This window comes from Passer montanus, unplaced genomic scaffold (assembly GCF_014805655.1).
Source record: "Passer montanus isolate IOZ18808 unplaced genomic scaffold, ASM1480565v1 scaffold15, whole genome shotgun sequence".
Classification (NCBI taxonomy): Eukaryota; Metazoa; Chordata; class Aves; order Passeriformes; family Passeridae; genus Passer; species Passer montanus.
The window spans coordinates 8,625,206-8,636,042 of NW_024362051.1; the positions used below are offsets into that span (position 1 = coordinate 8,625,206).

A 10,837-nucleotide genomic window follows, 5' to 3' on the forward strand; every position below is an offset into this window, starting at 1 on the left:
TTAAGTTTCATTTCTTTATGACAGCTGCAAACAGCACACGAAGGTCTGCTGGAGTTGCTTACAAGGCTTTCTTATTCAAAAGTTTATTTGAGATTATTAGCTTGTGAGATCATTTATAAAGGAACAATTAGATATATTCAGGAAGATCAGGAGCCCCTCTGCCCATGGTTACCCACTGCTGAGGCTGTAGGCGAATCTCTGTGTACAAATCCGAGCACTCCACAATAAAAACCCATTAACTCCAGGAACCTAACAGGGCTCCAGCCTACAGGGATCAGTTAAGAAGCTGGTGGGGGTTATTTTGCTGCTTTTAATATTTGTTCAGTCTAAGGAAGCTTAAGTTCTTCAGCAGGGGTGAGCTGCACTGCTGCCTGGGTGCTGTTGGAGGTCGAGCCAAAGAGAACAGGATTTATGGATCTGAGGTGGTTGAAATAATCTTCCAGCCTGCTCTACCCACCCTCTGAGGGGACTCTGATGGTGGTGGCAGCTCAGCCCTGGCTGATGTTCTGCAGTAGGGGAAGGGTGCCCAGGGATGCCCACTGTTAACTGCCTTGGAAAAGCAATGTAAGAGCAGAAAAATTAAAAATAAGGCAGGAGCTGAAGGAGCAGGGATGCTGAAGGCAACTGCTGGCATCCTCTTCTACTCTTCTGTGGGGGAACAAGAGGAGGTAGTCAGTAAAAAACAGCTCAAGGACTTCCCAAAACCCCTCTCCAGCAGTCCCCAGGACTCTGGGGACACTTGGGCACTCACCTTTGCTTGGGTTCAGCTTGAGCATGTCCACCCCAGAGAAGATCATCTCCTCTGGATCTGCGGTGCTAGCAGCAGCACTGGGAGCAGCAGTGCCTGCAAAGGGAGGGCAGGATGTGGCTGCTGGGCCCTGGGGCTGCCCCATCACCCACCCCCATCCCTCTGAGGGCAGCGGGGGGCTCATGGAAACCCTGACTGCACACCTCAGCTCCAGGGGAGTGTTGGGGTCCCTTACAGCCCTGACACACTGGCACTGGATGGGTGAGGGGTGCTCCCTGAAGCCTGGATGCTCTCCTCCCTACTCCCAAGCAGTCCATGCACTCCTTCCTGTCCGTCCCCTCCTGGCAACCTACCGGGGCAGTCCAGCTTTCCCCGGGTGGCAGTGCCCTCAATCTTGGTGCCGTTTTTGTAGCAGCACCAGCAGAAGCCGGTGGAGAAATGGCACTGCTTGGGCAGGTAGTCGCCGTTCTCATCGCACTGGGGGCGGAAGCGGCCCAGCTGATCATCCCCAAAAGTGGCCTCTGCTTGGCACTTAGTTTGCACTAGGGCAACAGAAACAGAGGGGACACAGAGGGGACATGCCACCAGGCCCTTCCCCTCAGCAGGAGATTCTCTCCAGAAACAGTTAAAGGTGAACAAGCCCCTGCTCAGTTTCTGAGGATCTTGGCCTAACCAGGAGTGGAGGATTTGGGGTGGGGCTCTAGCCTTTTGTTCACCCCAAACACCCTACAGGCAGAGATGTTCTGTGATGTCCTAACAGCCACAAAACAGGGGCTCCCCACAGAACAAATAGGTCCATGACTGGAGGGAGGGCTGGGAGCCTTGTGAGATGTCCCACGCCAACACCTCCCTGACTGTCCCCAGCTCAGCAGTCCCATCCCCAGTACCTTTCTCTGCTGGGATTGTCTTGCGGTCCTCAGACTTGGGGTTGTTGGCCAGACCAAACAGCAGCCACTTGTGCATCCAGGACTCGAAGGCCTGCAATGAGAGGGCCCAGCACATTAATGGGCAAGGGGGGAGTTCACCCCAGGGGAGCCATGTCATGAGCTCTAGCTTGGATAGGAAGGTGGTGAACACCATCCCCTTCCTTTGGGCGGGAGCAGCCCAAGCCTGGCTAAAGCCAGACGTGGTTTATCCTGATAAATGTCCCTTCCCAAAGCACTCCTGGACACAAGGCAGGTGGGACAGGATGGCAGTGACAAGCACTGACCTTCCAGTCCATATGATTCATGGTGCTTCTCAGGTGCTTCAAGTTGTCCATCAGGTTGTTGTTCAGCTCTGGGAACTTCCTGCTGGGGTCTGCTTGCTGTAGAGCAACCACCACAGTGAGGGCAAGGAAAGACAAGGTGTGGGGTGGGGGTTGGATTCTGCTGGAATCAGCCAGACAGATGCTGCAGGGGGTCAGAGCTCCCAGCAGCTCTGAGCACCCCGAGACCCCAGAGCAGTGCAGGAGGCAGCTGTGGGGTGGGGGGAGCAGGGGGCCTTACCAGCAGCAGGTGCTTCACTATGTCCTCGGTTTTGTTGCTAGCAGGGGGATTGACCTCAAGAGAAAAGGCAAAGGGGCAGTGTGAGCACGGCAGCAAGGCCTGAGGGCACCAGGAGTGCCAGGCAGTGGTGGACTTCTCTTACCGAAAGGTCCTCAAAGGATGCAGGATGCAGGACACTCATGACCAGAGGTGTGTTTGCCTTGGCCATCTTCATCTTATTCACTGGCTTGGCATCTGCCAAGGAAGGAGAGCTGTGAGGGGACCCAGCGGGTTGGGTGGTCCAGGAGGGTCCTGGAGGGATTCCTCCCTTCTCCCCCTGCACCTCCCAGCGCTCTGGTGCCCATGGGGTACTGACTGGCAGGCAGCTTCCTCTGCAGAGCCTCCAGCTGCAGGTTCTGGGAGGTCTTGGTCAGCTTGCTGATCTGCCCGCTCTGCTGGTACACGTAGTAGATGGTGACAGCCTGGCCGGCGATGAGCAGGGCCACCAGGATGGAGAGCGTGGAGAAGGCGGCTTTGCGCCCCAGCGCGGACCTGCGGCACAGGGACAGCGGGTCAGCCGCACGCCGGAGCAGGAGGTGACATCTTGCTGTCACCCCCTGCCGGCCCCAGACACTCCTGTGGCGGGGGTTTGCAGCCACACAAATGCAAATTCCCCCGCTGCAGAGAGCAGAAGTGAAACCTCAGCACCCCTCCACACCGGGAAGCGAAACCCACCGTGGGGGCGGGGGACGTGGGGACACGGGAGGGGAGCGAAGGGCCTGTGACATGCACTGCCAGGGGGGTTTGGGGACAGCATCACCCTGGGCACCGCCTTTTGCGGGACCATGAAGCCACTTGCGATCTCGCTGGTCCATGGGGCAGAGGACACGACTCAGGGGATGTCGGACTGCACTTAATTTTTAAAGGCAGTGCCGGCCCCTGCCCCGCTGGCCACCCCGTCACTTGTCCCCAGGGACAAGGCCCGAGCGGGACGCGCCGCGCGGGCGTCTGCCTGGCGACTGGTGACGTCACAGCTCCAGGCCTTCCCATTGGCTGCAAGTTTTGGGCGGGGTGTCCCCCTGTTGGGGTGGGGCCATAGGGGCGAGTTCGGACATGGCGGGGCAGCCCCGTGAAGCCATTTGGGTGCAGGGTCCGCTCCTGCCCCACGGCCACGCCGTCATCCTGCCTGTCCCACAGCCTCGCTGTTCCCCCCAAAGCTTGGAGCCATGGCTCCGTGCCCCACCCTGGGAGCCCGCCCGCCCCACCGCCATGCCTTGTCCAAAGCGCGGTGACCCCTTTGATCCCGCTGCCACCCGTGCCCTCCCAGTGCCACAGCCACCCAATCCCCCGTCCCACAGCCGCCCCGTGTCCCCTTCCCCCTGCCGCCCCACGCCTCCCATCCACAGCCACCCAGCTCCCCCCGTGCCAAGGCTCCCCGTGCCCCTGCCCTGCCGCACAGACCCTTCCATGGCCCTCTTGGCTCCACCGTGCCCCATTCCCACAGCCTGCGCTCATCTCCTGCCCCACAGTCGCTCTGTGCCCCCTTGACCCGACTGTACCCCCTTGCATCCCACAACCACGCCATACCCCCCTGCTCCACGACCCCACTGTGCCCACTTCGCCCTCCCCGTGTGCCCCATCCCCGTGTCCCCAGCAGTGGCACCTCTGCGTGTCCCCAACACTGAGCACGCCGCTGCCGCGGTCGGAGATGAGGTCCCGCTGCTCCTCAGCCATGGCTCCGCTGGGCTCCCCGAAGACAATGAGCACCCCGAGGGTGGCTTCTGGAAATACCCTCGGGTCCCCACCCCGCCCTGACCCCCGAGGGGGGGAAGCAAAAAAAAAACTCCTATTGGCTGCTGGCACTTGCATCACTCGTTGTCAGGCAGACCTTTGCTCCAGAGGTCTCCAGTTCAGAAATGATGCTGGACACAGCCGTGAGCTCCACGGCCGCTCAGTGGGGCTTCACTGCCCGCCCCACGCCACCAGGAGGTCACCGTGCCATGGGTCCGGAGGCTCTGGTACCCCTGGGGGGGCAGGAGGTGAGACAGGTCACCGTGCCCAGCTGGTGACACCGGTGCCATGGGTCCGGAGGCTCTGGTACCCCTGGGGGGGCAGGAGGTGAGAAAAGGGAGGTGGCGGTGGAGGAAACGTGAGGAAGGAAGTGGGGTGCAGAGCTGGGACAGGGGGGTGGGACACCATGGGGAGGACCCCCCGACCAAAAGCTGAGCAGGACCTTCTGTGGGGGCACAGTGCCAGGGTACACCCTCCTCCCTGGGGAGGAAAAGCTGCACTTGGGCTCAAGCCCTCCTTGAGGGGCACTCTGGACCCTCCCTGTGTGGGGTTTTTGGCCAGCACTTGTCGGGCTGAGGGGGTGGTGGCTAAAGGATCAAGGGCTTTCAAGCCCTCCTTCCTGCCACCATTACCCTCTGCTTTGCCTGCAGCAGCTTCCAGGGGCTGAACCCCCAAAGCCAAGCGAGGAGGAACAGCCCCTAGATGTGAGCGATCCCAAAGCACCAGTGGGAGTGGGGCAGTGAGGGCCTCCAGCCCCCCAGAGCCCCACATGGGCAGGAGCAGCCATGCACCCCATAATGCTGGTTTTTGAGGTGTTACACAACGTCCCAGAGCAGCCCAGGGGTAACAGACCCCCCTGTCCACGCTGGGCCAAGGGTCACACTGACCCCAGCACCAAGCTGGCTCCAGCGTCAGGACTCAGCACGACCACGGCCAGAGCTCAGCCAAAAGTGAAACTGCAAATGTGGAGTTGAAAGTCCCACCTAACCCCACCTAACCAGACACCAGAGTTACCTGGCAAACCCCCTGGGGCGAGCAGGGACAGGTTTCAGCGACTCCATTTCATTTCCCGATTCAGTCCCGAGGCTCCCAGCTGGCAGGACAGCCCTGGGAGAGCACACAAAGGGATCGTTTCAAAGCGCTCACAGGGGTAGAGTGGGGGCTCCTGGCAGATGCTGTTCCTGGAGAAAATGTGGTGGGATGATTCTCCTGCTTTCCAGGTGGGAAACTCAGCCCCACACAGGGTTTCGGTGCCTGGAGCCAGGTCCCTACCCTGCAACCCAGCTGAGAAAGGCCTGGGCACCCAGGGGCTCACACAGCACCAGCCCAGGGTGTCCATCAGCCTCACCCCAGGCCTGTAACAAAGCTGTGTTTAGAAACTGTCAGAGGGGTTTGAAAAGAAAATAAAAAGGGAGAGGAGATTGAGAGAAAAGGGAAGAAAGAGAAGTAAAAAAAGGGGAAGAAAAAAGGAAGGGAAAAAGAAGGAACACAAAAGCCTTCCATACATTTTTTGCCTCTCCCCCCATGGGCACTGGGACTTTCGGGGAACACACAGGTTTTTCTCACAGCCCCAGCCCCACTCAGCTCATTTTTGGGCCACAATCCCTGCCTTGAGGCACGCTCCTGGTGCATTCCGTGAGCAGCCTCAGCCACAAGGGGAACCAGAGAAAATCTGAACAGGAACTTCACAACGAAACCCCAGCGATTCCATGGAGCTGTGCAAACCACAACCGTGGGTGATAAGCTGGGGGTGGGGAACAGCCCCTTCCCAGGCAGGCTGAGCCCCTCCAGCCCCAGCCTGGAGGAGCAATGCCAGCCCCAAGTCAGCCCCTGCTCCACACACAGACATTTCCAGTCAGCTCTTCAGTGCTTCATACACAGCTTTCTGCCCAGGGCTGTGACATCCTCTCAGTCTGTGAATTGATTTTCCAGGGAAGAAGAAGACACTTTTCAGAGAGCAGCTTTCATCCTGTCTGATCCTTCCTCACTCTCCCATTGCCTGAGGCTGGCAATGAATTGTCACCACCCTGTTACCCCAAGGCTTTGTATTTGGTGCTACCCATCAAAAACTCATAAAGTATTTTTTGGGGAAAAAAAACCATCTGGAGCAAGGAGTGATTTCATGACTCTGATGAGGACCAGGCCCGCAGAGCAATTATTTCAGGCAGTGAGGTGTAATAACCCAGTGGGCATTCACAGAAAGACATTCATCTCCAGCTGGGCTTTGTCTCTCAGCCTCCAGACCCTACACAAAGGTTTGGGGAACAGACACACATTTCCACCGACCCTGAGGTGACACCCTCAGCAGCACAGGATCAGCCCTGGGCAAACCTGAGGAGAAAGGCTGAGCACAGGGCTCACCAGTGGCCACTGACTGTGTCTGGGGAGGGAGCACAGAAGCACAGCCCCTGCTGCCGTCCACAGGATGAGCATCCCTGCTGGGGTGACACAGGGTGGGCAAGCAGAGCGTCCCCCCACTCACACAGCCCAGAAGCCATCACCCAGCGACAGCTACAGGGGGTGCAGGTGATTCAGCTCCTCACTGAGTCACTCAAGACAAGCCAGGTGGGTCAGGCCAAGGACTGTCAAGAGCCAGGAGACCCATCCATGTCCCTCTGACAGGAGGGCCTTTCCCTCCAGAAAGCCCCAGGACATGGGCCAGGAAGCTGCCCTTTGCTGGGGCTTCGGTTTCTCTTCTTCATTCATCATTTCCTCTTTGGGGTTATGCATCAACACAGGAAGCTGCTTTAAAGACATCAGGTCGGCTGAGAAATCAAAGCAATTTTTACCTTTAATTGTGCAGTGAGCCCAGGCACCAGCTTTCCATGGCATAGCACTGCCAGGGCAGCACGTGGCACAGGCTGGGTGCACAGTGACTCAGCTCAGCCAGCCCTGTGTGCACCTGCACAGCTCCAGCTTCTAAGGATTAAGGGTTAATAGAGTAAATCCACCTTCCTGTGGAGCAGACACCTTCCCCTTTCTGCATCCGGTGTATAAACCAGCAGGGCTGAACCAGCCTGGACCAGGGTGGGCAGCAGAGCGAGTGAGTGGAAACATCTCCCCCTGCACCAAGTCTGCTGAGTTTTTGCTGCAGCAAAGGTCCTGTTTTGGATTTCTGCTGTAGAGCTCTCCCCAGATGTGCTCCATGAAACAGCCATTATGTCCCCTGGGACAGAGTAACTCAGGTGCAGCACACAGAATCCCTAGGCTGGAAGAGACCTTTAAGATAATCGAGTCCAACCCAGCCCTAACACCTCAACTAAACCATGGCACTGAGTACCACATCCAATCTTGTACTAACTGTGGCTTTTCATGGTGTAAAAAACATTACTAACAAAAAACAAAAAAACCCCAAAACCAACCAACAAAACTGCAACAAACTAAAAACCCACTAGCAGAAGGAAACCTGCCACCCTGCCTGCTTGCACTACTGTGCCATGGCCCACTCCTGTTTACTAGAGCCCTTTTAATCACCCACCATTCCTTGGAGGAAAACCCCGCCCTGTGCCTGCGTGGCTAAGGAGAACAGCAACAGCTTTCACTGCATGCAAAGCCTATCAAAAACCATCAAAGCCTATCAAAAATTGGTAACAGTGTCCCATTCCCTGCTCTCTCCTCTGTCCTGCCTCCTCCTTCAGCTCCGTGTTGGCTGAGCTGCTTCTGGTTTCACATTTTTGGCACTTTCTCCAGAAGGACTTCAACCACCACTTTAAGTACAGGAAAACAGTGATCTGAATGGCAAATGGTGCATGTTTAAGACAGTAAGGGAAGTTTATTCTAACATTTTCCATGGCCACATATAAAACAACAAATAAAACACTATGGCTGGGCCAAGGGAAATGCTGGCTTAGGAACAGATATCCAGAGAGAGGACTTTTTCCACAGAAAGGGGAAGTGATGCATTAAGCAACATTTTGCAGAAAGCCCAGCAGCAGTTGCTCATTCCCAGCCCAGCTTTGTTTCCCAGGAGATACAAGAGGTCGTGACTCATTTTAAAAGCAGCTTTTACTGTATGAAGCCCAAGACCCCTGTGGCTTTGGATCAACCAGCCTGGTTCCCCCCCAAGCCAGAGGCCCGGCTCCAGAGCACAAACCATCTGTGGATGGAATGAACTGAAGGCCCTTGGCTCCTGAGCACACCCCAGTAAGAAAACACAGAGCTAAACCGAGGTTTAAGAGAGCTTTAATAACAGAAGGTGCTGCACTGGTTACAGACGACGTCCACGGCGACCACCCTTCCTGCGAGTGCTGTCGGAGGGGATGGGGGTGACATCCTCTGCAGGGAGAAAATCCAGAGCACAGTTACCCCCCAGAGGCACCCTAGAAACCTGGGCACAACCATCACCCAACACCTCAGCACCTGGACACCACAGGAGCTGCACGTGTGCAGAGGGAATTCTCTGTGAAGGTATTTGGGAACTTGCCACAGGCTGGGTACCCAGGGCTTTAACACTCTGCAAGCAAAAATTCCCATCTCCCATCCCACTTAAATCAAGCAGCCAAATGAATTCAAAAGAAACACAGGATGTTCGAAGAATTTTCAGCACAACCACCACCAGTGCATCTTGTGACTTCCCCACAAAGTTCAGGACTCTCCCTACAGCTGGAGAACTCCATTATTACTGAATCACCGAGACCAACAAGGTATTTTTAGGTGACAGAACAGCCAGATGACATCAGAGGAGCAGCAGCATCCTGCTGCAAGCTGGGGTTTGCCCTGCACACAGAAACCTGAGTTCCGAGTGCTGCTCTCACCACCTACTGGTCAATTTAAGAATCTGTTTACATGGAATCCTTTCACTGGTGCCATCTAACTGGCCATGGAGAAAATCCCAAAGTTAAGATCAAGCAGCACAGATGCCTACAAAGCTCATTTCACTAAACAATCCCTTCCTTCCTCACTCACCAATGCGGCCGATCTTCATTCCAGAGCGGGCCAGAGCTCTCAGGGCTGACTGGGCACCAGGTCCAGGAGTCTTGGTCCTGGAGGAGAGCCAGAACCAACAACCCCTTTAATGACCCAGAAGCTGAACACAGTTTACAAACAGCCAGGAACATGAAAGCCACACTTTCCCCAGGCCAAACCTTGTGTTCCACACCCATTCACCCTCAGCCCCCACAGCCATGTCCCCACCAGTGCCCAGCCCTCCTGCTGTACCTGTTGCCCCCAGTTGCACGCAGCTTGATGTGCAGGGCAGTGATGCCCAGCTCCTTGCACCTCTGGGCAACGTCCTGGGCTGCCAGCATGGCTGCGTAGGGAGAGGACTCATCTCTGTCTGCCTTCACCTTCATGCCACCGGTCACGCGGCAGATGGTTTCCCTACAGAAGGAAAAGATGATGGTAAAAGAAAGCCATTCCTTGCTCTTCCCCCAGGCAAGAACCTGTTACTCCCAATCAGCCACACAGTACCCTGAACACCACCTCGATCAGAAGAGCTCACAAGCCCCCCAGTTCATGTACATGCACCATGCACGAAGCGTCAGCCACACAGTACCCTGAACACATGTCGATCAGAAGAGCTCACAAGCCCCCCAGTTCATGTACATGCACCATGCACGAAGCTCAGCAGAAACGCAAGGATTTGGTGGAACCTCCTGCCAAACCCAGTTTCTGCTTTCACACCCGAAGGAGCTGGGTGTGCAGCGAGGTGATGCCTGTCCCATACTCACTTGCCAGACAGATCGGTCACGTGGACAAAAGTGTCATTGAAGGAGGCAAAGATGTGGCAGACCCCAAACACATTCTCTCCTTCAGCAACCTGGGGTCCCAAGCTGATGACCTGCTCTTCCTTCTTCTCCTTGCCCTTACGAGGAGCCATTTCTGAACAACAACAAAAGAGATGTATGAGCATTGGTAGTTTCTCAGAATTGTTAAAGAATTTTATTAAATTCCTGCTGTTTCAACCTTTTACCAAGCAAGAAAAAATGAGTTACCACTGGCAAAACACAGGTCCTTTTCTTATAAACCCCCTAATTCCCAGCTTTGCTGTATCCTGGCACACAGGTCATCACCCACAGCTGTTTAGTGAAATCTCTCCTGCTGCACTTCATGGCAGCTGATGTCTCCAAGTCCCACCACAGCAGTGCACAAGGGAGCTCATTTCCTTGATAACAGCAATGCTGAGCATTTCCCTTGTTTATGTGGGTTTATGGAAAGAAAACACCAATTACAAAGACTCACTATTGCCAGTAAGCCCTAAGTATGCAGATCTTTTAAGTATCAGCTTGGGTTTTTCCATATTATTGGTCTTCCAACCACATCCTTGGGACTAGCCCAGCTAAGTCTCCTGCCCCCGAAGCCCGCACCCAGTGATGGCAGACAGCAGGGGCAGCACTCGGCTGTGCTCGGTTTGATGGCCGGGGATCCTGCGCATCCGCTCCCAAGCACAGAAACAGGGCACGGTTCCCTATTGCCCTCTCCTGCCCAACTCCTGCTACAGCCGGGGCCCTGCACAAGGGAATGTCCGGCACTGCACCGAGGCACCCAACCCCAACACAACCACGATCACCCTGGCCGTGCGCTCTCCACCAACTGCCCCGAGCACCGTAACATCGATTTACATCAGTGTCTGCGCGGCCACTTCCACAGCACACATCCCTTCCCCGACACATCCATGGCGCACGGGCTCCACTCGCTCTCCCAGCCCAGCGAGGCCGACGCGGAACACGCAGCACACGCTGTACCGCCCGCATCGCGCTCCGAGCTCCGAACGCGCCGCGTTTCACCGCAGCCCCGACCGCTCAGGGCCCGCGGCAGGGCCGGCCCGGGGCCCAGCAGCCCCAGCCGGGCGCTCGGCTACTCCAGCCCGCGGCTCCCGCGGCCCGCGGCCCCG

At 56.4% G+C, this 10,837-nt stretch overlaps 2 protein-coding genes across 3 annotated transcripts in view; both read right to left on the minus strand.

Moving 5' to 3' along the window:
* Nucleotides 1–54: 54 nt before the first annotated feature.
* Nucleotides 55–4,023, minus strand: CD74 (CD74 molecule). 2 transcript variants are annotated; one of them, XM_039701374.1, is made up of 9 exons: nucleotides 3,878–4,023; nucleotides 2,591–2,766; nucleotides 2,378–2,469; nucleotides 2,236–2,289; nucleotides 1,959–2,054; nucleotides 1,636–1,726; nucleotides 1,102–1,290; nucleotides 752–844; nucleotides 55–648 (listed from the first exon to the last, which is right to left on the minus strand). In XM_039701374.1, exons 1-9 carry the CDS (start codon nucleotides 3,946–3,948, stop codon nucleotides 641–643), a joined length of 870 nt encoding a protein of 289 aa, XP_039557308.1. In that variant the 5' UTR covers nucleotides 3,949–4,023; the 3' UTR covers nucleotides 55–640. The 2 variants fall into 2 exon arrangements, with proteins under 2 accessions (XP_039557308.1, XP_039557309.1); XM_039701375.1 differs by lacking the exon at nucleotides 1,102–1,290 and having other exon boundaries at nucleotides 68–648.
* Nucleotides 4,024–8,169: 4,146 nt separating this feature from the next.
* The window catches only part of RPS14 (ribosomal protein S14), a 3,065-nt gene continuing 397 nt past the window's right edge, over nucleotides 8,170–10,837 (minus strand). The window contains exons 2-5 of the mRNA XM_039701649.1: nucleotides 9,675–9,825; nucleotides 9,163–9,324; nucleotides 8,911–8,987; nucleotides 8,170–8,280 (exon numbers count right to left, since the gene is read on the minus strand). Coding sequence (XP_039557583.1) covers nucleotides 8,213–8,280; nucleotides 8,911–8,987; nucleotides 9,163–9,324; nucleotides 9,675–9,823 — 456 coding nt within the window. The 5' untranslated portion in view covers nucleotides 9,824–9,825 and the 3' untranslated portion in view covers nucleotides 8,170–8,212. The remainder of the gene's footprint in view (nucleotides 8,281–8,910; nucleotides 8,988–9,162; nucleotides 9,325–9,674; nucleotides 9,826–10,837) is intronic.

Bases quoted from the DNA above. Each gene is read 5' to 3' on its own strand.
- CD74 (XM_039701374.1), bottom strand. From the start codon at position 3,948: ATGGCTGAGGAGCAGCGGGACCTCATCTCCGACCGCGGCAGCGGCGTG. The intron at 2,470-2,590 runs GTCAGTACCCCA...CTTCCTTGGCAG, and splicing joins GCAGAGGAAGCTGCCTGCCA to ATGCCAAGCCAGTGAATAAG. The intron at 1,727-1,958 runs GTCAGTGCTTGT...CTCTCATTGCAG, and splicing joins TGAATCATATGGACTGGAAG to GCCTTCGAGTCCTGGATGCA.